Here is a 23,575-nt window from a genome sequence, read left to right on the forward strand (position 1 = left end):
TGAAAACTTATTATCGTTTTGCACCAAATTTTCCTCCACGTGAAAGATACATTCAAGGGCATGTTGCGGCTGATTGGGATACTGTAGATCTCCATACAAATAACAGTACCTACTTTAGGGTTCTAAATAAAACCACATCACATATTTCAATAAATATTTTGGTAAACTCCGAACAATAAATAAATCATTATTGTCAAGTGAATCTGGATGAATTATAACCTGCACTGTCCCTTTCTTAAGCACTTTATTTGGACCCTAAATAAGAAGGGATCAAAGGTAACAAAACACCTCGAGTCAATATGAAGCAACACTTGTAAGGTCTAAACCCCTTAAAACCCATCGATCATGATAAGATTACTTTGCTGATTCCTTTGTCAACGACCCCAAGGCCAAGCAAGGAGGAGTTCCTAGGTTCAAAATGTTTAACAGGTTGTATCAGGTAAATCAAGAACAAAAACTGGTTTGAAACCCTTTATCAGAATACTATTTGCTTTATTTTGGTGCTTTGGACCTGATACAAAACTATTTTTGGAGTCTTACTTATCCTTAACCAAGATTTTCACTTGAACTAAAAATATTGTGGTCATTACACAGTGTTGAGGAAGTTTGCTTATACGTATGTATGCGTTTGTTATCCTCCTAATATATAAAAGGGTTTCGTACTTTGAGATTCTGCATTCAGCTGCAAGAATCGGATGTCTTCGGAAGTGAAGTCCGTGCTTGCAATGTTTTCTCTCCTGCTTTTGTTTTTATGTGCCGTAGTCAATGTGCTATCGGATCCAGGTGAGTAAAGTATTAAACCTACATCTCTTGATCCCTTAATTTCATTTTCATTCTTTTCTGCGTGTTTCTGTTTCTGAAACGACTGATTTATATTTTTTTTTTTATTAATTATTTACACTAACCGTATTTATAGAAATAGCAATGCACTAACAAAAGCAAACAAAGCAAATAGTACCTGTTATATGTCGTTAACTGTACTATGTAAATAACCCTGAATAGAAGATGCTCTGGTTTTATTCTGCTTATTTCATTTGGGACAAAGTAGGAACTTCTAGTGTAACTTTCCTACCCAAATATCCCCTCGACTGTTGAACGGAGTCTAGGAGCTACAATAACAACAATATTGTTTTATCATCCTTTCACGAATAAGACTGAAGGGAAACATTCTTAGGAAATCTGAACTTGACATTCTGATATCACAAATCTATCTACCTAATGACCTAGAAACCGCGACCGTGGTCCTTAAGATCTAACTGAATAAAGGAACGCAATAAGATAAGAAAGAAGCCTTACTTTCGGGTTATACAATAAAAACAAAACTTAAATACACAACATACATTCTTTTCAGCTATTTCTCTAAGCCGATGCCAAGCCAATGATGACGAGTGTGTCACCAATGCTGTCAATGCTGCATATCCACTGATTCTTGACGAAAATCCTGACGTTGGTGCTGAATCCTTGGATCCCATGTACCAGCCAGAAATTGAAGGGAATCTGTCCATATTGAAGTTCAAACTCTTCAATACAACCATTACAGGATTCAAAAAATGTGCCGTTGAGAGTGCGAAGTGAGTAATTTCATTGAGTAGATAGATAATTTAGGATTTGGTATACTTTCATTTTAAATTTTTACTGAGGCGCCTTGTACACGGAGCAATTTTAATTGAGGCAACTATCAACTTTTGCTCCCATATTTTGCTAATTTACGTAAAGAGATAGTTGTCAGTTGCTGTAATAATTTCTCCACAAACAAAGCGCCTTAGAAAGCAAAATGAGTTCTCGATCTCAAGACACAAATCAATGAAATGTTTGTTGTTTGGAGGATCCAAAAAGAGACGAGGAGTCTAATTACTTTAGAGATTTGTATTGACTACGGCAAAGATAGTTAAGTAATGCCAGTACCGATACCGATTGATGACGCCTCATTCTGTGTGATGGGGTTATCAGTTAATTATAAAGCACACAGATCACATACGATTCGTATATGAAAATAATAATATGCTTGAAGTAAAGCTAATCCCTTTTTATTTACCAATATTTTCAGGTACGATGATGAAAAACAGACTCTCCATCTTGATGCTGCCTGCGGGGGTTTCACTCTGAGTGGCCAATACGATATCAATGGCCGGCTTATAATTCTCCCAGTTGAAGGAACAGGCGACTACAGTCTTATTACAAGTACGTTAAGGTTCATTTTTGTTTGCAGTTTAATTGATTAAATTGTCAGTAGGTTATTTGATCCTGCGAATATAATTCATGCAATATTGTTGTTCATCGTCTTGATGCTATTTCGTTTTAAAAATATCTTATAGATTTTATTGGTTGTCTTTGCTATTTTTTTTTATTTAAATAAAACTACTTTTACGGATTTTATCGCGGTTATATTATATTATTTAATCCCGACGTTTCGGATCTTTTACAGCGATAAAATCCGTAAAAGTAGTTTTATTTAAATGTCTAATATTCGTGTAAGTGTCAGAAATCAATATTATTTTTTATCCCATACCAAGAAAGACCCTGTCATATGGTCTTTCTTGAAAATATTATACTAACATTTTCAACTTAGTTACTAGTCTTTAATTAGTTGAGTTGAGATAGAATAAACGAACATTTTAACAATTGTGACTTTGTAATTTCAGGAAAATACCGTCTTATAATCGATCTGGATTTAAAAACGATAACGGGCAAGGATGGGAAATCCTACAAAATTGTGAAGAGTTTCAAACTTGAAGCGGAACCATTAGAACCAGTTGTTTACGACTTTAGAAATCTATTCAATGGACAGAAAGACTTAGGTAAGCTTACGAATCTTAGTAATTTTTGTAAGTTTTTAATACTTTTAGAAATTGGCGCAACCTATTTTCAAAATAGTTACGTACTTGCCTCCTATAAGACAAATAGTACGTAGATAGTATTATTGGCTACCTGAGTACAGTTGCTGAGCACTGCATAATTCTTTTTCTTTGGATTAGGAGACCTAAGTTCAATTGTGCACTAATTGTGATAAACAAAGTAGGTAATCATTACCATCAGCTATGCTACTTACTGTGGGTAGGATTAGGATCCTATAACTTCAATAAGCTGAAATGACGCGTCCCACTACTGCATTTGCAAGTGTACCTGTAGACGAGCTATACTATAAACTAATTATTGAAGAATTCCATATAAGGTTATATGTAAAGTTTGCTCTACATCTAACTGATCATAAACTATTTATTTTCAGCCGATGCTGTCCTGAAGTTCGCCAATGAAAACTGGAAGGAAGTCGCTCATGAAGTACAGAGCCCCGTATTTGTAGCAAATGTCAAGAAAATTGTGAAAAACGCCAATAAATACCTAAAGTCTATCCCAATAGATGAATACTTGGCGTAATGAAGAATAATAACCTATGATTAATAGAAAATTGACCAAAGGAAACTATGGAATATGTTATTATGATGATTAAAGCGTTTTTAAAATAATTACCATATTACTGTTATTTTTTCCTATGTCATTCTGTCTGGCTGTTTCGAGGGGTTTTATCTACGTTCTGAAAACTATTTTTTGTACGATTAGGCACATACTATTACAGCGTTTATTAAAACTTAGAATCGATTCTGCAAGTCCAGAAATAATATGTCGTAAATACTTGAAATATTAATCTTTTAATGCCTATACATAATTATTGTGATTTGACTTTTTATACCAATTTGACCAGGCAGCTGTACATGATGACATGTAATAATATTGCGGAAGATTTTTTTATACCACAGTTAATGAATTAAATTAGGAATTGCCATGAACTGTTAAAAAAATGGTCCGAACGAATAAAACTAACGCGAGAAAATAAGTATTAAGTATTCATTTACAGTTATTTTTTTATGTTAACACATACTGCATTTTTCATTGGTATTTCTAAAATAATTTAAACCTTCGTTTATTTTGTTTATACTTACAGAAAAGTTAACGTTTCTGTCACTTTCAGATATTGATACTTATTACAAACTTTTTACAAGTAATTTTTTATTCGCAATTTTTCTTAAAATCAGTCTCATTCGATATTATCACGGGAGTTACATATCGGGTGTGTCGTTCATAATCACATTAAATTCTATCACATGTACTTCATGATATTCTATAGCGAATTGTAAAAAAAATAACATAATCCATTCAGTGGTTTAGCCACAGGACTCATTTTTCGTTTTCATAATTTACAACATCATGTGTAAAGCAGAGATAAAGTTATTAGTATCGAATGTTTTGATCAGTTGACAGCTGTCAGTTTTCAAGGGAGAATTTCACCTGTTTGTAATGACTGACTTCTATATGGTGTTCTAATTTTCGCTCATTTTTATTCTATTTACTTTGTTTGAAAAATGCATTTTTTTATTTTTACGTATTTTTCTTTTTTCTTTGTGTTAATCGTCATGTATCAACCAGTATATTAACGCATTTAATTTAATGTGATTATGAACGACACACCCGATATATAACGTAAGTATCTCTGTAATTGGTTTTGCATCCAAGATTTGAAAAGGTAAACTACAGCTACTGTTTTCATATAATTTTATTTCTGGCTTTGGGAAACTGTTTTTATTTATGTATAATAATTACTAGACAGCTAAATTATTTACGATTACAAGGCTAATTTTGTCTAAATACACTATCCATTACAATTTTTTTGGCAAAATATTCAAACACAGACAGACTGACAGATTTTTTGTTCAATTACATACATGATACAAAAACAGGATTTACAAAATTTTATTAAAAATTCAGGGTTATATAAGTTGGTGTCTGTAAAAGCGAAGCTGCAGTAAAAATATAGTAATCGTACTCAGACCTTTGTACTCAAAGTACCTACATAATGTAAATTGATTAACATTTCTAGGGAAACCTTCATATATATAAGTTGTTATTTCTTGATTAAGGAAACTGTTAACGGTTCATACAATTGTGTGCAGTCGTGTTTATACACCTTGTCTTACACATTGCAAATTAATTAAAATGTGCTCTAAAGGTTTTATTTTAGTTTTCCTAACGTACATTTCTTTAGTGACTTCTAATTTGGGTAACGTATTTGATTTCCTCATTTTTTTAATAACTAAAACTATACATTTTAATAAAATTAATATACCTTATATAACAAAATAAAATAATTTTAAAGTGCACTTAACGTTTTTTGAAATGTCTTACAGTGATTGTACACAGATTCCAGATGAATCCTAAATAAGTTAGCGATAATAGCGATTTTAAATATTGTTTTAAAATTGAATTTATTTTTAAGTTTAGGTACATTTGGAGTTTTAATTTGACCGCACACAGAACAATATTTTGTGCCATGAGCAAAATATCACAATACTAATCCGGTATAAAATCTTACTTTTGAACCAAATTCAAAAGTATTCTTACAAAGAAACCAACTCAATTATCCTTCCCGTCTATTCCAGCACCTTTCATCACAAAATGTAAATGGGACGACTCGAAATGTATCAAGGAATCATCCATGAAGGCCATACCGCGGTTCGCAGATGGAATTCCTGATCTCAACGTGGAGACTATTGATCCCTTGAACGTGAAATATGTTGATGCCAGTTCTTCGAACATAAAGCTGATTGTCACAGATGTTGTTGTTACCGGATTGAAGAACTGTGAGCCTAAGAAAGTTCAGTAAGTATAAAATTGTCTAACACCCTACCTATTTATTACTCCACATCATAAGTGGTTATCAAATTATTTCTAGCTGGCTAAACACTATTTTGACTGACTTTTTCTATTTATTTTTGAATTTTATAAGATCAGTAGCAAACTTCTTATTTATTTAAACCTATTTTGCACATACTGTAGTACAGGTATAGATACCTACTAGCAAATGCATTTGTACTAGTTTGTTCCCGTGGTTTCACCCGCATGTATGGAAACTGCTTAGTGCATCCTAATGAAAAGTAAGACATTAAAGTCTAAATAGCTTAAATAAATAAGTCATCTAAAACGATTCTGTAGTTCCTGAAATACAAACCTGAACCTGAAATACATTAGATGTAAAATGTTGTTGAACTTACATGCCATAAATAATGACGATAGTTGGTCTCTATGCTTCCATGTAATACAGTTCTATTTAGCTCATTGCTGTAAGGATGCGGGTGGAACTACGGAAACAGTTTACATCATGGGTGGCATTCATAATTTTAAGGTTGCATAAGACCTAATTCAAATGTCAGTGGTTACACGAACCATGTTTGAAGCGTATTATTACTGTAGAGAAAAATCTAGCTTAGGTGCACATAAAATAAATGTAAACTGTTCCTGTGTGGTGAGCTGCTTCTTCATGGCCATGACCTTAAAAGATATATTAAATGATACTCGTTAGTTTGCCGCAAAATTACACTTTTATTCTCCCAAAGACATCTTTCCCATAAGCCTTTTCATTTTCATAGCTATAATATATCCATCCATAGCTCTAATCAAAATGAAATTTTGGTATTTTCATAACAGATTATTGGCATAATGTTGCTATATATTTGAATTCCTATCTGTCTCAGGCAGACTGAGATGTGAATTAGACGGTCAATTTTTAAATCCCTGGTTTAAGCTAGTGGGAGGTTGTAATAATTATTACTGTCTTGGTAAGTTTTATTGTTAGTAAGACTTGGCGGTGCTTTTTTGTCGTAGACTATTCTGCCATTTTGCTTTTCAACTAGCATCTTTATCAGAAAATGAAAGTATTATGTTGTCAAAGCATTGCTACATTGTAAGCGAAATCAGAACCAATACACATATTTTTTCATATTTCCTAAGAACACTGTAAACCGGTTCCTTAAATAAAAAACGTCTAATGATATTATAATTACGAAGACAACAAGAAAATATCCTATAATTATGGAGATACGGTGGACTGAACAATTATATCGTTTGACATGTAACTATTACAGACAATTGTGCTAAGGATTATTAAAGTTAATTTTGTTTGATGCATTTTCCTTGTATTGACTACATTATCGAGGTTCAATTAGAGCCAATTGATCTTTCTTTGATCCTTGTTTAAGTGGCACATAATCATTAATCAAATGAATTAACCCGTTGCCGTCATAATCTGAGCTATATTAAGACGATGAGATGCAATTTTTTTGCGTTATTCATATGTTTTCTTCCGGCTTACATTTTTACATTGTACACCTTCATAATTTGGATCAAGGGTCTGACACAGACCGCAAAAATTGCATAACTTGATTTTGGAATGTTTATTTTTGAGATTTTTTCGAATGTAATAATTTATGCTAATTAACTATTCGTCATACTTGGCTGTGAGTGAAGCCTAGGTCAAGTCAAGTTGTAGCCTAGGTCTCAAGGCTTGTATTACCAGTTGTGCATCGCGACTTCGATGTTTAAATATCAATAACAACATCAATTATATATATACGTACATTGGTATAAATTGGCACCTGGTATACCTTTAGAGATTATTGAAAAAGATGTGAAACTTCCGTAGTACCATTAGAAATGGCAAAATGTTTGGTGGATTGTTGATAAGCAAATATCGTGGATTTGATTTCCAATCTTGATATATGAACGTTTAAATGAAAGTTGCAGTGAATCCAATATACTTAAAAACAGATACTTTTTATATAAAAATCTACTGTTTAAAAGAGGTGCTTTACCAGTGCTCAAATTTCTTATTAGTTTTCCTTGTTGTTATAATTCAGTCTAGATTACTAGGTATTTATCATCGACTTATAGGTGCCTGATTGGATGAACTGGATCATAATATTGTAAAACCAGTTATATCTCGTTTTGCATATTATTTTATACGTTATACGTTATACATTTACACATTTACCTACAATCAATAAAAGAGACAAAGAAAAATAATCTGAATCAATCGATTGAATTGATGCTTACCAAAGTTATTTATAAAATTAATATTTTAGCATAACTACTCATAACAACAGAAAACAGTTATGCATTTAGTCATTTAGCTTTGAATAATACATTCAATTGTTTTTGTAAGTCTGTTTCCATGCACTGCATTGTTAGAATAAACTGAAAATGAATAATTATGTTACCAAATATATAAAAAAAAATATTTATGAATCTTTCCTTACTTTACGAATAATGTAGAGCATTTAAGTGTTTTCTTTAATTTGTAGTGGCAAAAACCAGTGTTCGAAGTCGATGGCCTTGACGAGACACGAGGAACGAAGAAGTTGGCTCATTTACTTACATATACACACATTTCAATAATGAGAGTGTTTACGCAGTTTGTACAGGGGGAAACTTTAAATTGCGCAACATTATGTTATGAGATATTCAAATTGTTTGTTCTTAAATGTACTCATAATTCGTTGAATTGATTTTCGAATATCGAGTGCAATTTCTTTTACTATTAACTGTATTTTTGAAACTGGAAGCCGAGCCCAACATACATACATAGTTGGGAAAAGTCTAGGCAGACGGTGATGATTTTTGAAACCCGATTAAACATTAAATTACGATGCTGAACTCTTAACTAACCTAGTAAAAACCATCATTTTATTCAATAGAAATTTTTCATAATTATTTTTCTCTTTTCAGGAGAGATATCGCCAAGTCAAAACTTATCTTCAAAGTTCTATGCTCACCAGACTTAAATGGAAAGTATGATATGAAAGGACAACTCTTCGTATTGCCTATTGAAGGCAATGGAAACCTTATTGCTAAAGTCCGTAAGTACTTTTTTACTTGTAAGTCTTCTAGGATTAACCAAACTACCGATTTACTCGGATTTGATTTCTTTATCAGTTATTTGAATGAGACCAATTTGTTTAATTTAAAATCGTTCTTCAACAACCAAATCGGTGAAGCTATTGGCTCAAAAAATTCAATGTTTTTAAACATACATATCGACCAAATGCTATTTAGGAACGTGTTTGTATGCTATTTTGAAATAACGACTATACTTGAGTGTACCTATGTAAACTGGAAACCGTTTAAGGACGCAGTAATGCATGATTATTGACTAATTGCTTGTGGATTGTGTCTAATCATCTGGATAATTGGTACACCTAAGCCGGTTTACCTACAGCCGATGAAATATTTACACTAAAAATATTGAGTCTTGAAATAAGAGTCACGGTTTCTGATCCATTCTTCCAGTAAAATATCGATGTGATTATTATAGAAGAAGAGTAGGAAAGAAAATGTATTCTCTCAATTTTTTCACTATGATTATAAATAAATATTATTAGGAAAAGTGTAATTAAGGATTCTGTGCCAATAGCAACCTATGTAATTGTTATTAATTTTGAGCTTAATTTATGTTGCTAAAACATTTACTAGAAACAAAATAGTTGCTCAATAATGTTGCTCCTTGTACACTCAGCTTAAATTTGTGATTGTTTAACGTCATTGATAATAAAGGCACTTATTTGTATATGACCACGAACTTAAGACGAACTCTAATAATAATACTTTTATTTTATCAGTTCTACTTCCTCTTCATAAGGAAGCTTCATTATAACACTTATTATGGACATCAGATGAGTTGATCTCAAACACGAAACTGGTTTTCGACGTGAAACATATAATTCTATGACAGAAAAGGGTTTTTAAGATTTTAGAGAAGGATAACATATATTACTTTGGATAACAATGATATCATTAAAACGATTGTCAGTTGAAATTCAGGTTTTAAGGCTCGAGCAGACCGGATGCGTATGCGTAACCACGCGCGTAGTCACGCGCGTAGTTACGGCGTAACCATGAGTTGTAATGTATGGAAATGTATGAGACAGGCCACACCGCTTGCGTAACGTAGACATGATCCGCCTTTAAGCATCCGGTCTGCTCGCGATGTATAGACGCGCAGCGTCACATGGGCCACACCGCTTGCGTAACGACGCGCGTGTCTACGTTACGCAAGCGGTGTGGCCTGTCTCATACATTTCCATACATTACAACTCATGGTTACGCCGTAACTACGCGCGTGACTACGCGCGTGGTTACGCATACGCATCCGGTCTGCTCAAGCCTTTATTTGTGAGCAAATCTGCTGTATCATAAACATTAATTCCATATGACACGAAAAACATGATACCTATTTTGTTTTTAATATTAAACATGACTAGCTCTAGTGGAAGTTCAAGCTTGAATTGTAAGGTAAACATGATAATTATATTGTCAACATAATTGACATTCAATCGTGAATCATCGGCGCTATTTATTGACCCTTATAAACGTCAATCAAAACGTTATTTCGAGATATTTCTAGACCTTGCTATCGTTAAATGATGATGCTCATTTGTTTTTAAATGTTTAGTTGTAGGAGGAGGATGTTGTTAGGAAGATTCTATTTGAAAATAAAAGTTTAAAAATATACTTAGATCTAGTTTTTGAAAGAATAACTGAATGATCATGTAGGTAAATGCATAACAAAAATATTTTATGTGTATAAATAAAAATAGTTATAGGTACTTACTTGCTTATATACAGGTATAAAATATTAAACCGTATTAACATACTAAAATTAACATACCTGTGTTAACATTTTTATTATTGTGATATTTCAGCCAAACTCCTGATTAATGTTGAATTAGACTTGGATGAAAAAGAAGGCAAAGATGGAAAGAAACATTGGCACGTTAAAGCATGGAAACACACTTTTGAATTAAAGGACAAATCGAATGTGAAGTTTGAGAACTTGTTCCCAAACAACGAGTTCTTACGTAAGTAGTTTTTATCAAGTTCTATATTAAAATGGATGGTGGAAAGAACCAAATATTATTTTTATTTAGTAAAGAAAATATAAAGGTCGCCGGAAAACGCTGGATGGAGGTCGCCTCCAACAGGTATCTGTGATGATCTAAGGGGGAGGCCTATGTTCAGCAGTGGACGTCCTGTGGCTGAGATGATGATGATAATGATGAAAGAAAATATACAATTATTATAGACATGCGCAATTGTAGAAAACAAGCCAAACAAATTGAGAACTACTCGTTTTTTTAGAAATCAATAAAATTTAGATGTGGGCTCAGATATACCTACTTTTTCTATAAAGACAGGCATAATACAAAATTGCTTGAAACTTTTTTTAAATATTTAATTTGATGTGTTCCAGGTAATTCAACGAGTGAGTTGATTGCTCAGAATGGCAACGGTGTAATTAATGAAATTGGTCAGCCGGTCATCAAAGCTGTGGTCGCTAAAGTTATTGAAAACATTAAGCATTTCTTTACTGCAGTGCCAACGGAAGATCTTGCTTTGGATTGAGAGGATTTTTAATGATTTTACTAAAATCAATGAAGTTTTTAATAAATCTTGACAGAATAAAATAAGTAGTTCTTATTTATATTGATATTCCAGAATAATCACTTAGATATTTTTATAATGCTTTTACGAAGCAAGAGATTGAATTTATTTTTCGTAAGTGTTTTTTAAGTACTTACAGGGTTCCTGATGAAAAATGTGGTAGCAATATTTAAATTGTATTTTAGGTTTTCTGAGACAGTTGCGACGCAAATTAATTTTTGTAGACTAATTAAGAATAATATTGATTAACATATTTCTTGATTAATAAGCAACTTAATATTGAGTGCTATACAAATTGGAATACGGATCAAAATCTCGTGTTTTTAAATGGATTTTTTCTTTAACCTTAATAATGAAAATACCAAAATAGATGTCTTATGCATTATTAAACATTTGTGAGGTCAGAAACAATTTATTAAAACAAGAAACATGACTAATAATACCGTCATTAGACTTCCTTGATATAAATATTATGTCTAAAACATTTTTTGGCTCAGTTGTCACTGAGCTTTAGTTAAAAAATCTTTAGAGAAAATAGGAAAAATGGTGCAAAAACTATTAATTATTGCAAGTGTTATAATTAGTTTAACAAATGCTTCGGGTAAGTAAAGTGATACATTTTATTTCTCTTTTAAAGAAAATTGTGAAATCTAACTTTCTAATGTCAAAACGAAAGACAACTTCAAAACGTCTACTCTTCATTTGTTTTTGCTGTTAAGAAGAAGTGGCGAAATAAACCGCCCAATAACAAATGTCTGTTTAGTAGCTTTGATGAACCAGATTCATTCTAGAAATATTTGTTCTAATTTTGAAATTCAAGAGTCCCGTTCGTTCTTCTTTTGCTTTATTATTTTTATTAACACGCTTACATATATTAGCTTCACTTGTAACTATATATGTTAGAAAATCTTGGAATCCTTATTTGAGCCACTTCCCGGTCTTCGATTAGGATGAAATTTTGTACACTCTGAGTTCCGATGACAATACATGATTAGCTAAGAAACGTACAATAAGGGTGTTTTTTTTTTGTTTTTTTTTTAACTATTTTTTTACACGCAGCTCCATCTATCACGCCGTGCGTATCAACTGACTCGGACTGCATTACCGAAAATGCCAGGAGATTAATACCCGTGTTCGCCGATGGCATACCAGACTATGGAGTCAAGACTGCTGATCCAATTACCTTTAAGAGCATAGACGCAAGTTCACCGAATCTAAAATTCCTCCTGAGTGATCTTACTGTGAAAGGTTTGAGGAATTGTAAAGCAATCAAATTGGCGTAAGTATAGTAAGTTTTAATGTGTTTTATATAGAAGAAAGAAAAATCATGTTTCTATTTAATATAATAAATGCTCGGTCCCGAGAGAACTCTTTCAGGCTCAAGACTATCTGTGTACCAAATTCAATTTCAATCGGTTTTGTAATTTTGACGTTTAAGAGCGATATACAAAGAGATAAAGCTTCCTTCTCATTTAATTGTGTACTAAGCAGTTATAGCAGTTACACCATATACAAGGAACGTTAAGAACTTTCTGCTAAAATGGTACTCTAAAACTTTTTATGGCTACTTCCATTTCTAGTAATTTCCATGTCAGTTCCCAATACTATGTAAGATTGAAAATAGTAACCAAAACTTGATTTATTAATAAAAAGTTGCTAAGTTTTATTAAAAAAAAAAACTCAAAATATTTTTTTTTACAGTCGTAGCAACGTAAAATATAGCTTGTTTCTAAAATTGTCCTGTGCTCTGACTATCGATGGTGATTATGAAATGGAAGGCGAGATTCTTGTCCTGAAAATTGTTGGAAAAGGGAAAGTCCACGCTTTTCTCCGTAAGTTTACCAATCTTAAAAGTTCCACAAAAACTTTAAAATGTCTGTTGAACACTTGTCTATAAAAAAACAGATTATGACTTTGTAATAAGGCCCGTTTTGCAGCCACACTTTTTTTAGACAAGTATTCAACAGATGTTTAAGTTTTTGTAGTAAGGCTGATAATATTTACAATGTACATCCTTACAATACTGTATCCTTGTTTTCAAAGCTTATAATTATATTTAATTGTAATATTTTGCATTTTTTCTACATTTATTTATTTTTCTACATTCAATGCCTCAGAAGTAGGCTTTAAAATAACATTGGTTCTTATTTTAGCAAACATTGAAATAACGGCGGATCTAGAAACGGTCGAGAAGGAAAAGAATGGCGAAAAATACTTGAGGATCAAGAAATTCAATCATAGTTTCGACCTTAAGGCCAAGTCTGACCTTAAGTTTGAAGGCTTGCTAAAAGACAATCAAGTGTTGGGTAAGAGAACTCTTTTAATGCTTTTACAATTGTCAGTAATACATGTCATAATTACATGTTGAAGAAGTTAATAAAAGGGCCCAGGAGCAACTTTTGGTGAAAGTAAAATAAAATATAAGTACAGGGTGTGTCGTTCACAATCACATTAAATCCTATCGCATATACTTTGATATTTATTATACGGCAAATTGTAAAAAATCCTAAACCTAAACCATTCAATGATTTAAACATTGGAGTCATTTTTCGTTTTCATAATTTACAACATCATGTGTAAAGCAGAGATAAAGTTGGGAGTATCGAATGTTTTGATCAGTTGACAGCTGTCAATTTTCAAGGGAGAATTTCAGTTGTCTGTAATGACTGACTTTTATATGGTATCCTAATTTTCGCATATTATTATTATATTTACTTTGTTTAAAAAATGCATTTTTTTAGTATTTTTCTTTTTCATTAACCAGTAAATTAACGCATTTCATTTAATGTTGTTGTGATTGTGAACGACACACCCGATATAAATCACGGAAACTACTAAACTTCGCTCATACATTTGTTGTTGCTGCATTTGTTGCACCCAGAACCTCCTATCAGCTCCTACGCTCGCTCCACACACATACGTATATAGGTACATATATGGGTACATATATATAACAGTCAAATCAAAAGTCTGTCTTCAAATGGGCAAGTCTATTCGTCGAGATCCTACACTAAGTTTATACCTAATTATAATACTGTCTCATTTCCTTTTCCAGCTCAGGCTACCGAGGACCTTCTTCAGAATAGCAGTAATGAAGTTATCAAGGAAATTGGAGGCAAAGTAGTCGAGACCGTTGTTACCGGAGTGATAGAAAACGTCAATCATTTCTTCGGAAAACTGCCACTGAAAGAGTATTATCTGGACTGATCGTGTTCTGTATGGATTGGCTTAATTAAAGGACTGTTTTGTTAAAGTTATAGGTGTTTTATTAAAATAATCCCCTAGTGAAAAAAAAAATATCAGTGAGGTAGTGTTGTCATTAGAAAAATAGAAGGGAATAATGTATTGATCCAGATTTCTTAAAACCTCCAAAGTTCTCTAAAACCTTCAAAATTTTGAAAAATATACCCACAATATACCCAGAAAAAAATACCCACAATAGTTATCAATAAATACGTTCCTAGTAGCGATATCAGCTTAACATACCAAGATATCATCATTAAAGTTTTTTTTTTTAGAACAGATCGATCTGACGTGAAACATATTATTTATTGGTATATTAGAATTTTATTTCGCTCACACTTCCCCTATAAAACTTCCGTAACAACGATTAACTTAATCAGATGAGTAGATATCAAAACATTGGACTGGTTATTGACGTCAATGGTTATCGAAAATAACTTTTTTTTTTATTTTATTATAGGCTTAATGTTATGATGCTCTTGTATAAATTACAAATCGATACTGTTAAAATAAATTACAGGAGTAAAAATAATTCTTTAGGCTGTATCAATTAAGTCGGCATGACGATTAAATGGATTTTTATAGTTATACTAAAGAGTCTCAATTTCAAATCTTAACAAATTATGAACGAAAACCTTCCTCGAGAAACAGGCTATCGAGTGGTGAAAATTTGTGAAAACTGCTTGAAAATCAGTGCAATAGTTATGGAGTTTGTCGAAAACAGGCAGACAGACATAGTATAGATCTATAGTAAAAGCTTTCAAGCGAAAAGCATTTGCAAGACAGTCAAATCATCTCGTAGTTGTATTGATAGTACCTAATTATTCAAATATAAAACAATCTTATATTTGTATCTTATTAAAACAATAAAAAACTTATTTAAGAGTTCATCAGTTGAATATTAAGTAAAACATTTAAACACGTTGTGCTCTACATAACACTATTCAGTTCTTGTTAAGCAAAACAGATGGCGCTTATTTATTTTTACTCACACAAGATTAAACAGATTTTGAGCTATATACTTATTTTTCTTAACCTGCGAAATTATAGTATTCACTCATAATATACTAGAACTCAACTTTATCCGGTAATACTGGAAGCCGACCTCATTTAACATCCTTGACAGTCGTTACGGGTAGTCAGAAGCCAGTAAGTCTGCCACCAGTCTAACCAAGGGTTGCCCGGGTAACTGGGTCGAGGAGGTCAGATAGGCAGTCGCTTCTTGTAAAGCACTGGTACTCAGCTGAATCCGGTTAGACTGGAAGCAGACCAGAAAATAGTTGGGAAAAAGGCTCGGAGGACTGAAAGCCGACCGATAGTTAGAAAAAGGCTAGGCAAATGATGTTCTACGAAATTATAAACTTTTGTTAGAAGTTAGGTTGAACAATTTTGATTTTAAGATTGAGACTAAATAATTAGGTGCCATCGTTGTTCATATGGAGATAAAAATTAATAATTGTAGTTTGTGATAAAATATTCATGCAAAGGCAGCCTTCTCAATAGGTATAGGTACATAATATGTCGTTCTTTTTGGATGCGTGACCTGTTTTTAGTAACCGGCTCAAGCGAGTACTTTAAGTGCAAGAAACCTACTTCACATTTTCTTTTGTAAAAATAATATGTTTTTTGCACCGAAGTGACTAGTTCGTTTGGATAAAAAAAATACATTTCAGAATATTATGAAGTCATCGAAAAGAATCTATACTATAGAGAGTTCATAACAGGAGTACATAAGAGAGTATATTAGAGTACATAAGGGGAGTACATAAGAGAGCACACAAGAGAGTACATAAGAGAGTACGTAAGAGAGTACATAAGAGAGTACATGAGAGAGTTCATAAAAGAAGTACATAAGAGGAATACTTATACATATAAGAGGAGTATATAAGAGTACTTTTGCTTTACTTGTTCCAAGGTAATCAATATTACTTTATTCAGCTCTTTACTTGGCGAAACTTTCCAACAGTTTCTGTGCCTTTATGTAGGTAATTAAAAATTGCTGTAAAATAAAGTACCCATTAATCCTACACATTTTCCTTAAACAAACGAGTATTATCCTCGACTATTTTGTTTACTTATTTTTTTTATTTATCGTTATATCTAGACTAAAACATTAAAGGCTCAATGACCAATAGCTGCACAGCCTTACACATTGCTTTTATGTTCTACAATCTAGTAAAAGAAAAAATAATGTACCAGATTTTAGTTCGATAAAACTGCTTTGAATGAATGTCAGATAACATTTTTTATGAGGATAGTGACTTTTAACTATTGTTTATCATTAAATGACTTTCAGAGCATTTCGAACAACAACGCTCTTTTGTTTAAAGCGTTTATTACTTCACTTTGAATTTTTTATCGTTTATAATGAACTAGTCGTTTTCCCGCTATTTTACTCGCGTCCCATGGGAAATACTACCCGAACCGGGATAAAAGATGTTACTCGGGAATACCATAGCTTTCCAACAGTGATTTTTTTTTCAAATCGGTTCAGTAGATTCGGTGTCCTAGGGTAAACAAAACAACTACAAAAAGTTTCCTCTTTATTATACAAAAGTACCTATACATAAAATATTTGTTTTATATTAGCCGCTATATTTAATTTTGTTCTAGCAGCAACAGAAATACATCATGATTGTCTTGAAATTTCAACTGTATAAGTATCACGGTTCCTAAGATAGGTACAGCCAGGGTGATAGACAGACGGAGAGCGAAGTCTTAGTAATAGGGTCCTATTACTCAACACAATCAATATTCTGCAGTTTAATAGATTATTAAGAAAATATCGATATGTTGTTTTTATCCTAATACATTTACATACAACTCTTATGTACGAAAATAGCGTAATTTTTAATAGAATCAATATTTAATCATCCCAAAACATCGATTAATTTACTTGAAGCATTTTTTTGCATTTAATGTAAAATTACAATTTGTAGACACTACACTTGTAGATTCACTCGCTATATATTCTCGCAAAATGTACATACAACCACTGACATAATATTTATTTACCACTCTGTGAAAATCGTTGACTTTGAATAGATAGTTTGAGATCACCGATATTTTGAGAATTAGGTAAACTTACATTACTTGTAGTCCCTACTGATTAAACATAGAGATGAATAAAAACCGGCCAAGTGCGAGTCGGACTCGCGCACGAAGGGTTCCGTACTATTGTTCATAAAACGGACAAAAAAATCACGTTTGTTGTATGGGAGCCTCTCAAAATATTTATTTAATTCTAGTTTTCAGTATTTGTTGTTATAGCGGCAACAAAATACAACATCTGTGAAATTTTCAGCTCTCTAACTATCACACGGTTCATGACATACAGACGGGCGGACGGACGGACGGTCGGACAGAGGGGCGAAAACAATAGGGTCCCATTTTACCCTTTGGGTACGGAACTCTAAAAATAGGGCTAATAAGAACGGTTTCACACAAGTAAAGTTGCCTTTGTACGTGCAACATACTCGTAGTCAATGACTTGACAATAAAGATATTCTAGATTCGTTTCTTTACGAGTTGCAATTTGATTTTTTGCTACGATTAGGATAGATTATTCAAACCATGCAGACCTAATAAAAAAGATGACATTAAATGATTATATATTCTAAGACTGTAAATAATAATTCAAAAATAAATATTACTTGTTGCGGTTAGTCAAAAGCGCAAAAAAACACATAAAAAAGCTATGATCGGACATTCAATAATGAAATCTAAGATAGTTGATATAAGTACTCTAATCGAATGTTTTTTTTTTATCAAAACGCTAGTATAGTATAGCACACAACTAAAGGTCAAAACCTGTAAAAATAAAACCTAAAACACACATCTTATGTACGATGTCTATGATATAAATAACGATATCAATACATGCATTAGCTCAGTAGTGACCGAAATACAATTGAATAAAGTGCAATATCAAATTATCAAAATGGTGCCAAAAATATTGATAGTAGCAAGTGTGTTTATAAGTTTAACGAGCGCTCTTTCAGGTAAGTCCAGTGAGGTTTTTTAATGCAGCTTTATGCTATTGGTACGCATGAAGGATTCACAGTAGATTTGTCCTCGCAGCCGATAAATAAGCCTAAGCAGCGTCCATAATAAGCCTATCGTCCCACTGCTGGACACAGGTCTCCTCTCATGCACAAAGGGGTTGAGCGTTAATCACCACGCTTGCTCAATGAGTGTTGGTGATTTAAGACTTTCTAGTCCAGGTTTCCTCGAGATGTTTTCCTTCACCTTTTTTATTAGCTGCTGGACAAAATCCTCTCCTAAACGGGGGGGATTTGCATGTGTAGAGAAAGTAGTAAAGATGTTTTTAGCTTAAAAAATGATGATGTGATATTATTAGTCTTTTGTGTAAATGCCTGATTTGATTAAAATACTTCTGGGCGGAAACTGGTTGCAATTTTATAGATAACACATTCAAATGTGTGTGAATCCACCTCTCCTTAAGGACCAGCCACTGTTCAATGAAGAGATTAGTCTTCGTAATCCTGAAATGGTTATCATTATTACCTGATGTGAGGAACACCAGTGGCTTCCCCATATCTTAGCTCTTATTTTTCTAGAATTATCTATATGTTTTCATTCACAGCGCCGTTCATCACACCATGCAAAGCTAGCGACGAAGAATGTATCGTACAAAACACTATCAAATCAATACCATTCTTTGCTGATGGCATCCCAGACCTCGCCGTGAAGCCTTTGGATCCCCTTTTCTTTAAGAACGTGGACTCTAGTTCACCGAACCTGAAATTTATTCTGAGTGACATCACCTTTAAGGGTTTAAAGGGCTGCAAACCCATCAAAGTGCAGTAAGTAGCATAGTTTTTCTTTAATTTATGACTTGTCGCCTGACCTCCAAGAATCCATAACAACACATATTATGACAGGTCGTCAAATTATAAGCCAGTCCAGATCCTGGTAAAAATATTTAAGCCACAGTAGAAATTACTTGACATATTTTTTAGTCCGACTTCCCGAAAAGGAGGAGATGTATGTCAACGGATGTAGATCACCCGCAAAACGAGCACCTAAGCCAGATTTTGAATATTTATATTACAAATCACATATGGCTTAATATGGATGGCATCTAGATTCCGAACTATGCATGCATATAATTATCTGTGAATAAAAATTCTAGAAAGATTTATAAGATAATAATAAATCGTCTTTATCGAAATTGCTCTTTTTGCACTATTTTTTACTCCGAGTGATAATTGTTGGCTATAATGGTGAATACTAGTGGAACCTGAAATTTTGGACTGGTTTGCAAGTTGCTAGGTGTGTATGTACCTATTTACGGTCCTGAATATACTCTAGCCCAGGCTTAATTCTAGGCATAAAAATTTTGATTGACTTTGGTATCCGTCCATATCGAAAACTTTTCAGTGCCCTTTGTGGACGGTATAATGCATTTGATTATACCTAATAAAAAAATTTTTATTTACTGGAATTATATGCACATTATAAACGTTTTGCTTTTATTTTCAGGCGCATCCCAGAAAAGTCGAATGTATTCTTGAAAATATCGTGTCCTTTGACTGTTGATGGACAATATGAAATGGAGGGCCAGCTTCTGGTCGTGAAAATCGCTGGAAAAGGAAAGGTCAATGCATACCTTCGTAAGTAAATAATGAATTTATCTATTAATCTGTACTTATATGTTTGTTATCAATGTGGATACCTTATAATTAACTAACTACTATTCTAGTACTTAATATGTTTAAATTGGATATTTCAATATTTGTTCCTCAATCACGCTCTTATGATTCTCAATATATTACGATAAAACCTGGCAGGTTTAATCGTAAGGTTGGTTGTGACGTATAAAGAAATTCAGGAGTTGGCGCTAGATAGGTGTAAAAGAAAGGAGCTGCACCGAAAAGAGCTGAGCTCTTAAATTAATGATAATGATCAAACCTAGCAGGATGCCTTCTACATCAAAATAATATAAGGGCTACTTCTCGGTAGTTCAATAATAAAAAAAAACTCTTTTTTCAGCTAATTTGGAAGTGTCGGTTACATTAGACATGATTGACAAGGAAAAAGATGGACAGAAATACTGGCGTATCAAGAAATTCACTCATTCCTTTGATGTTACTGGAGACTCGAAACTCGAGTTTCAAGGCCTGTTGCAAGACAATCAAGTACTGAGTAAGTATATATTTTCATGATTTAACTATTTATTGACCGAAAAGAAAAAAACAATCTTGCCTATCGAAAAAATTTAAGGATGAGTACAAAACTGACTTGAGACTCCTGAAGAGACTTATATAAAATTAAATTCAATCAATCACTCGAACGTGCCCAAACCATGCAGCTTAGCAGTTGATAATAATAATTGTCCCATTTACCGTTAAAGGCAGTAAGCAAGGCAGCCTTTTTGATAGGTCGGGAATCATATCAAATGATCCTTCTAATGTGTCTGTCAGAATGCAGTAGCAGGGCAGAGCTTAGTATTCATAAAGCTAAAGAGCTAACTTGACTAATTAATATTACTTTTTTCCAGGCCAGGCAGCCAATGACCTGATCAAGAACAGCAGCAACGAAGTCATCAAGGAGATCGCAGCCAAGCTGGTGGAAAACGTTATTACCTACATCGTGGGAGAATTCAACCACTTCTTCGGAAAAGTTCCAGTCAGTGAATTGGCTCTTGATTGAATCTGATATTTTGTAAATAGAAACTCTTTGGTTACTATTGTGTATTTTTGATTGAAATATTTTATATCCCTTTAAAAACGTTTAATGCTCTCAGCAGGCTTTCTGAATATTCCTAAAAATAAATTCACTCTTTTCGATGCGATTATATTGAGATAAGAGGTATATTGGATAACTTTCCAGTTTACCCCAAAATCTCACCTGCCATGAGTAGAAATTTTCAAAATATAAATAACTAGCTTCCGCCAGCGGCTTCGCCCGCGTGGTGTGTTGATAAAAAGTAGCCTATGTGTTAATCCAGGTTATCACCTATCTACATACCAAATTTCAATCAAATCGGTCTAGCCGTTTTTGCGTGATTGAATAACAAACATACATCCATACATTCTCACAAACATTCACGTTTATAATATATGTAGGATGTAGGATGTAGGATTAGTTTGTAAAGCAAATAACAGATTGATGACAAATGAATCATATCACAGCGTCTATTCCATACGGGATTTTCCTCACAATTCACATAAACTTTTGTCTTACAAAAATCTTCAAAAAAAAACAAGCCAATAAACTTAAAGACAATACTATGACAGTAAGTATTTGTAAGGTCAGTCAAGGTACAGCTAATTCGGGATATGCATCGACAGAACAATAAAGATTTGGTGACAAGTATACAAAAACATATTATAAACAGTAATGTCTACTGACATAGTTAGCTAGTGAGTCAGCCTTATTAATATTATACGTAGGAAAGTAACTTTGTCTGCCTGTTTACATGTCGGTCTATCATGAGAAAACTATTAAATGGATTTGACGAATATTCTCACACCCGAATAAAAGCAACCTGTATCCTTTTTTACAGTTTATAAATAAAAGTAGCCTATCTGTTATGTTACGGACAAGTTTCATGGAAATCCGTTCAGTAGTGTTCCGTGAAAGAATGAAAACTTTATGTCAATAGTGTAACGTTAACCTTTCAAATCGTGAAATCAGGCCTAATACCTAAGGGAATCCCCACAGGTGGATTTATCGGAATAAACAAGCTTGTTTTTGAAGGAGGTACTTTCCTCAAAACACAGGTGAAACCACAAGAAATACAGTTATAATTAATCTGAAATAATTAATAAAGTGTTTTTTATCGTACCTGACTACTTCTTACCTTAAAATTCCATGAGCCAGTACCATTCTACTTAGGTATTTTAAACCCATCATTGTCTTAGCATAAACATAACTTATGTAGGTATATCGCACAACCGTTAGTGTCATAAAGACCTCTAAATACATTTTACTAAATGTCGTAGGGTCTTATTAGCGTCAACGTGATAAATGCTTGACACATTAGCCCATTGTCCCAATGTTTACTTAGCAGGTTATTGAACTATTGCTTGAAGACCTTAGACTCATAATCCTAAGTTTTTTTTTTTTATTTGGCTCAACATACACCTACAATATTTTTAATATGCTTAGATAAATCCATTAAAAATAAACATTAGCGACTAACTTCAATGTAATGCGGAACTAGTGAACTAAGCTACAGAATTATGACAACACTAACATCCGCCAATGGTTTTACCTGCGATCTGCTGGAACTACTTAGCGCACCTGGATAACAGTAGCTTATAGCTGTCCTCTCTAAATAGGCGTTCTGACACTGAAAGAATTAGGATCGTAACTATATTTCCCTAGATAAGAACATTCAAGCTAACAAACTCTTGATGATACCCATTTCGAATAACTTAAAACTGTTATATTTGGTAGGAATGTAATAAAAAGGCGTTTTACCGTTACACATTTTGCCTTAATTATACATAACTTAAATAGTAAACTAGCAAGTCTCCACTTCGCAACAGATCCATAGGTATAAATGCCCTGTAGTCACTATCCCGAAAATAAAATAATTTAAACTTTATCATGAAGGGTTAAGGTTGATATTTGATTTATTATACGACAGTAGATATTTATATGTCCATTTAAAAATATTGAGTAATTATGCAGCAAAAAGCTATTTTAAGCTCAATTTTATATTTATCCGCAAAACTTGTTGCTACCGAGTTTTATATGTACGTTTCAATATTAATCTGCTTAATTGATTTAAGCGTTTAATTTTAAAAAGTAATTTAAGAACGGATAAATCTGATCAAACTGCTACTCTTTGATAAAAAAAGCTATAAAATAATAATTTATTTTGCTTACTAAACGTATTATTTTATTTATTTTTCCTATAATATAGGAAACTAAACTGCTGAAAAATTGCTCTAATAACGTAATAGAAAATATACAATTGAACTCCACTTCTGATAAAATTATTTTAAAAAAATCATAAAAGCAATGCCAAAACGGAATAATATTTTTAACCGCAGGGATATTATAGAGAAAAAAGCTTGTAAAAATCCATTTA

At 32.8% G+C, this 23,575-nt stretch overlaps 4 protein-coding genes across 4 annotated transcripts; all 4 read left to right on the forward strand.

The window, feature by feature from the left end:
• Positions 1 to 644: 644 nt before the first annotated feature.
• LOC110370288 (circadian clock-controlled protein daywake) lies at positions 645 to 3,457 on the forward strand. The gene is made up of 5 exons (XM_021326034.3): positions 645 to 783; positions 1,352 to 1,571; positions 2,048 to 2,181; positions 2,643 to 2,798; positions 3,227 to 3,457. Exons 1-5 carry the CDS (start codon positions 696 to 698, stop codon positions 3,373 to 3,375), a joined length of 747 nt encoding a protein of 248 aa, XP_021181709.3. The 5' UTR covers positions 645 to 695; the 3' UTR covers positions 3,376 to 3,457.
• A 1,338-nt stretch (positions 3,458 to 4,795) lies between these two features.
• LOC110370289 (circadian clock-controlled protein daywake) lies at positions 4,796 to 11,254 on the forward strand. Its single transcript, XM_049847634.2, has 5 exons — positions 4,796 to 5,053; positions 5,433 to 5,652; positions 8,554 to 8,684; positions 10,527 to 10,682; positions 11,075 to 11,254. Exons 1-5 carry the CDS (start codon positions 4,990 to 4,992, stop codon positions 11,224 to 11,226), a joined length of 723 nt encoding a protein of 240 aa, XP_049703591.2. The 5' UTR covers positions 4,796 to 4,989; the 3' UTR covers positions 11,227 to 11,254.
• A 462-nt stretch (positions 11,255 to 11,716) lies between these two features.
• LOC110370290 (protein takeout) lies at positions 11,717 to 14,518 on the forward strand. Its single transcript, XM_064035542.1, has 5 exons — positions 11,717 to 11,866; positions 12,325 to 12,544; positions 12,967 to 13,097; positions 13,419 to 13,571; positions 14,321 to 14,518. Exons 1-5 carry the CDS (start codon positions 11,809 to 11,811, stop codon positions 14,470 to 14,472), a joined length of 714 nt encoding a protein of 237 aa, XP_063891612.1. The 5' UTR covers positions 11,717 to 11,808; the 3' UTR covers positions 14,473 to 14,518.
• Positions 14,519 to 18,349: 3,831 nt separating this feature from the next.
• LOC110370329 (circadian clock-controlled protein daywake) lies at positions 18,350 to 21,220 on the forward strand. Its single transcript, XM_049847629.2, has 5 exons — positions 18,350 to 18,509; positions 19,115 to 19,334; positions 20,014 to 20,144; positions 20,524 to 20,676; positions 21,032 to 21,220. Exons 1-5 carry the CDS (start codon positions 18,350 to 18,352, stop codon positions 21,181 to 21,183), a joined length of 816 nt encoding a protein of 271 aa, XP_049703586.2. The 3' UTR covers positions 21,184 to 21,220.
• The last annotated feature ends 2,355 nt before the right edge of the window (positions 21,221 to 23,575 follow it).

The sequence above is a fragment of the Helicoverpa armigera genome, chromosome 7, assembly GCF_030705265.1.
Source record: "Helicoverpa armigera isolate CAAS_96S chromosome 7, ASM3070526v1, whole genome shotgun sequence".
NCBI lineage: Eukaryota > Metazoa > Arthropoda > Insecta > Lepidoptera > Noctuidae > Helicoverpa > Helicoverpa armigera.

Coding starts and splice junctions, on each gene's coding strand:
- LOC110370288 (XM_021326034.3), top strand. CDS start 696: ATGTCTTCGGAAGTGAAGTCCGTGCTTGCAATGTTTTCTCTCCTGCTT. Junction 784..1,351: donor CAATGTGCTATCGGATCCAG/GTGAGTAAAGTA, acceptor CATTCTTTTCAG/CTATTTCTCTAAGCCGATGC. Junction 2,799..3,226: donor CAATGGACAGAAAGACTTAG/GTAAGCTTACGA, acceptor ATTTATTTTCAG/CCGATGCTGTCCTGAAGTTC.
- LOC110370289 (XM_049847634.2), top strand. CDS start 4,990: ATGTGCTCTAAAGGTTTTATTTTAGTTTTCCTAACGTACATTTCTTTA. Junction 5,054..5,432: donor TTTAGTGACTTCTAATTTGG/GTAACGTATTTG, acceptor CGTCTATTCCAG/CACCTTTCATCACAAAATGT. Junction 10,683..11,074: donor CCCAAACAACGAGTTCTTAC/GTAAGTAGTTTT, acceptor GATGTGTTCCAG/GTAATTCAACGAGTGAGTTG.
- LOC110370290 (XM_064035542.1), top strand. CDS start 11,809: ATGGTGCAAAAACTATTAATTATTGCAAGTGTTATAATTAGTTTAACA. Junction 13,098..13,418: donor GAAAGTCCACGCTTTTCTCC/GTAAGTTTACCA, acceptor TTCTTATTTTAG/CAAACATTGAAATAACGGCG. Junction 13,572..14,320: donor AAAAGACAATCAAGTGTTGG/GTAAGAGAACTC, acceptor TTCCTTTTCCAG/CTCAGGCTACCGAGGACCTT.
- LOC110370329 (XM_049847629.2), top strand. CDS start 18,350: ATGTACGATGTCTATGATATAAATAACGATATCAATACATGCATTAGC. Junction 18,510..19,114: donor TTTAACGAGCGCTCTTTCAG/GTAAGTCCAGTG, acceptor TTTCATTCACAG/CGCCGTTCATCACACCATGC. Junction 20,145..20,523: donor AAAGGTCAATGCATACCTTC/GTAAGTAAATAA, acceptor CTCTTTTTTCAG/CTAATTTGGAAGTGTCGGTT.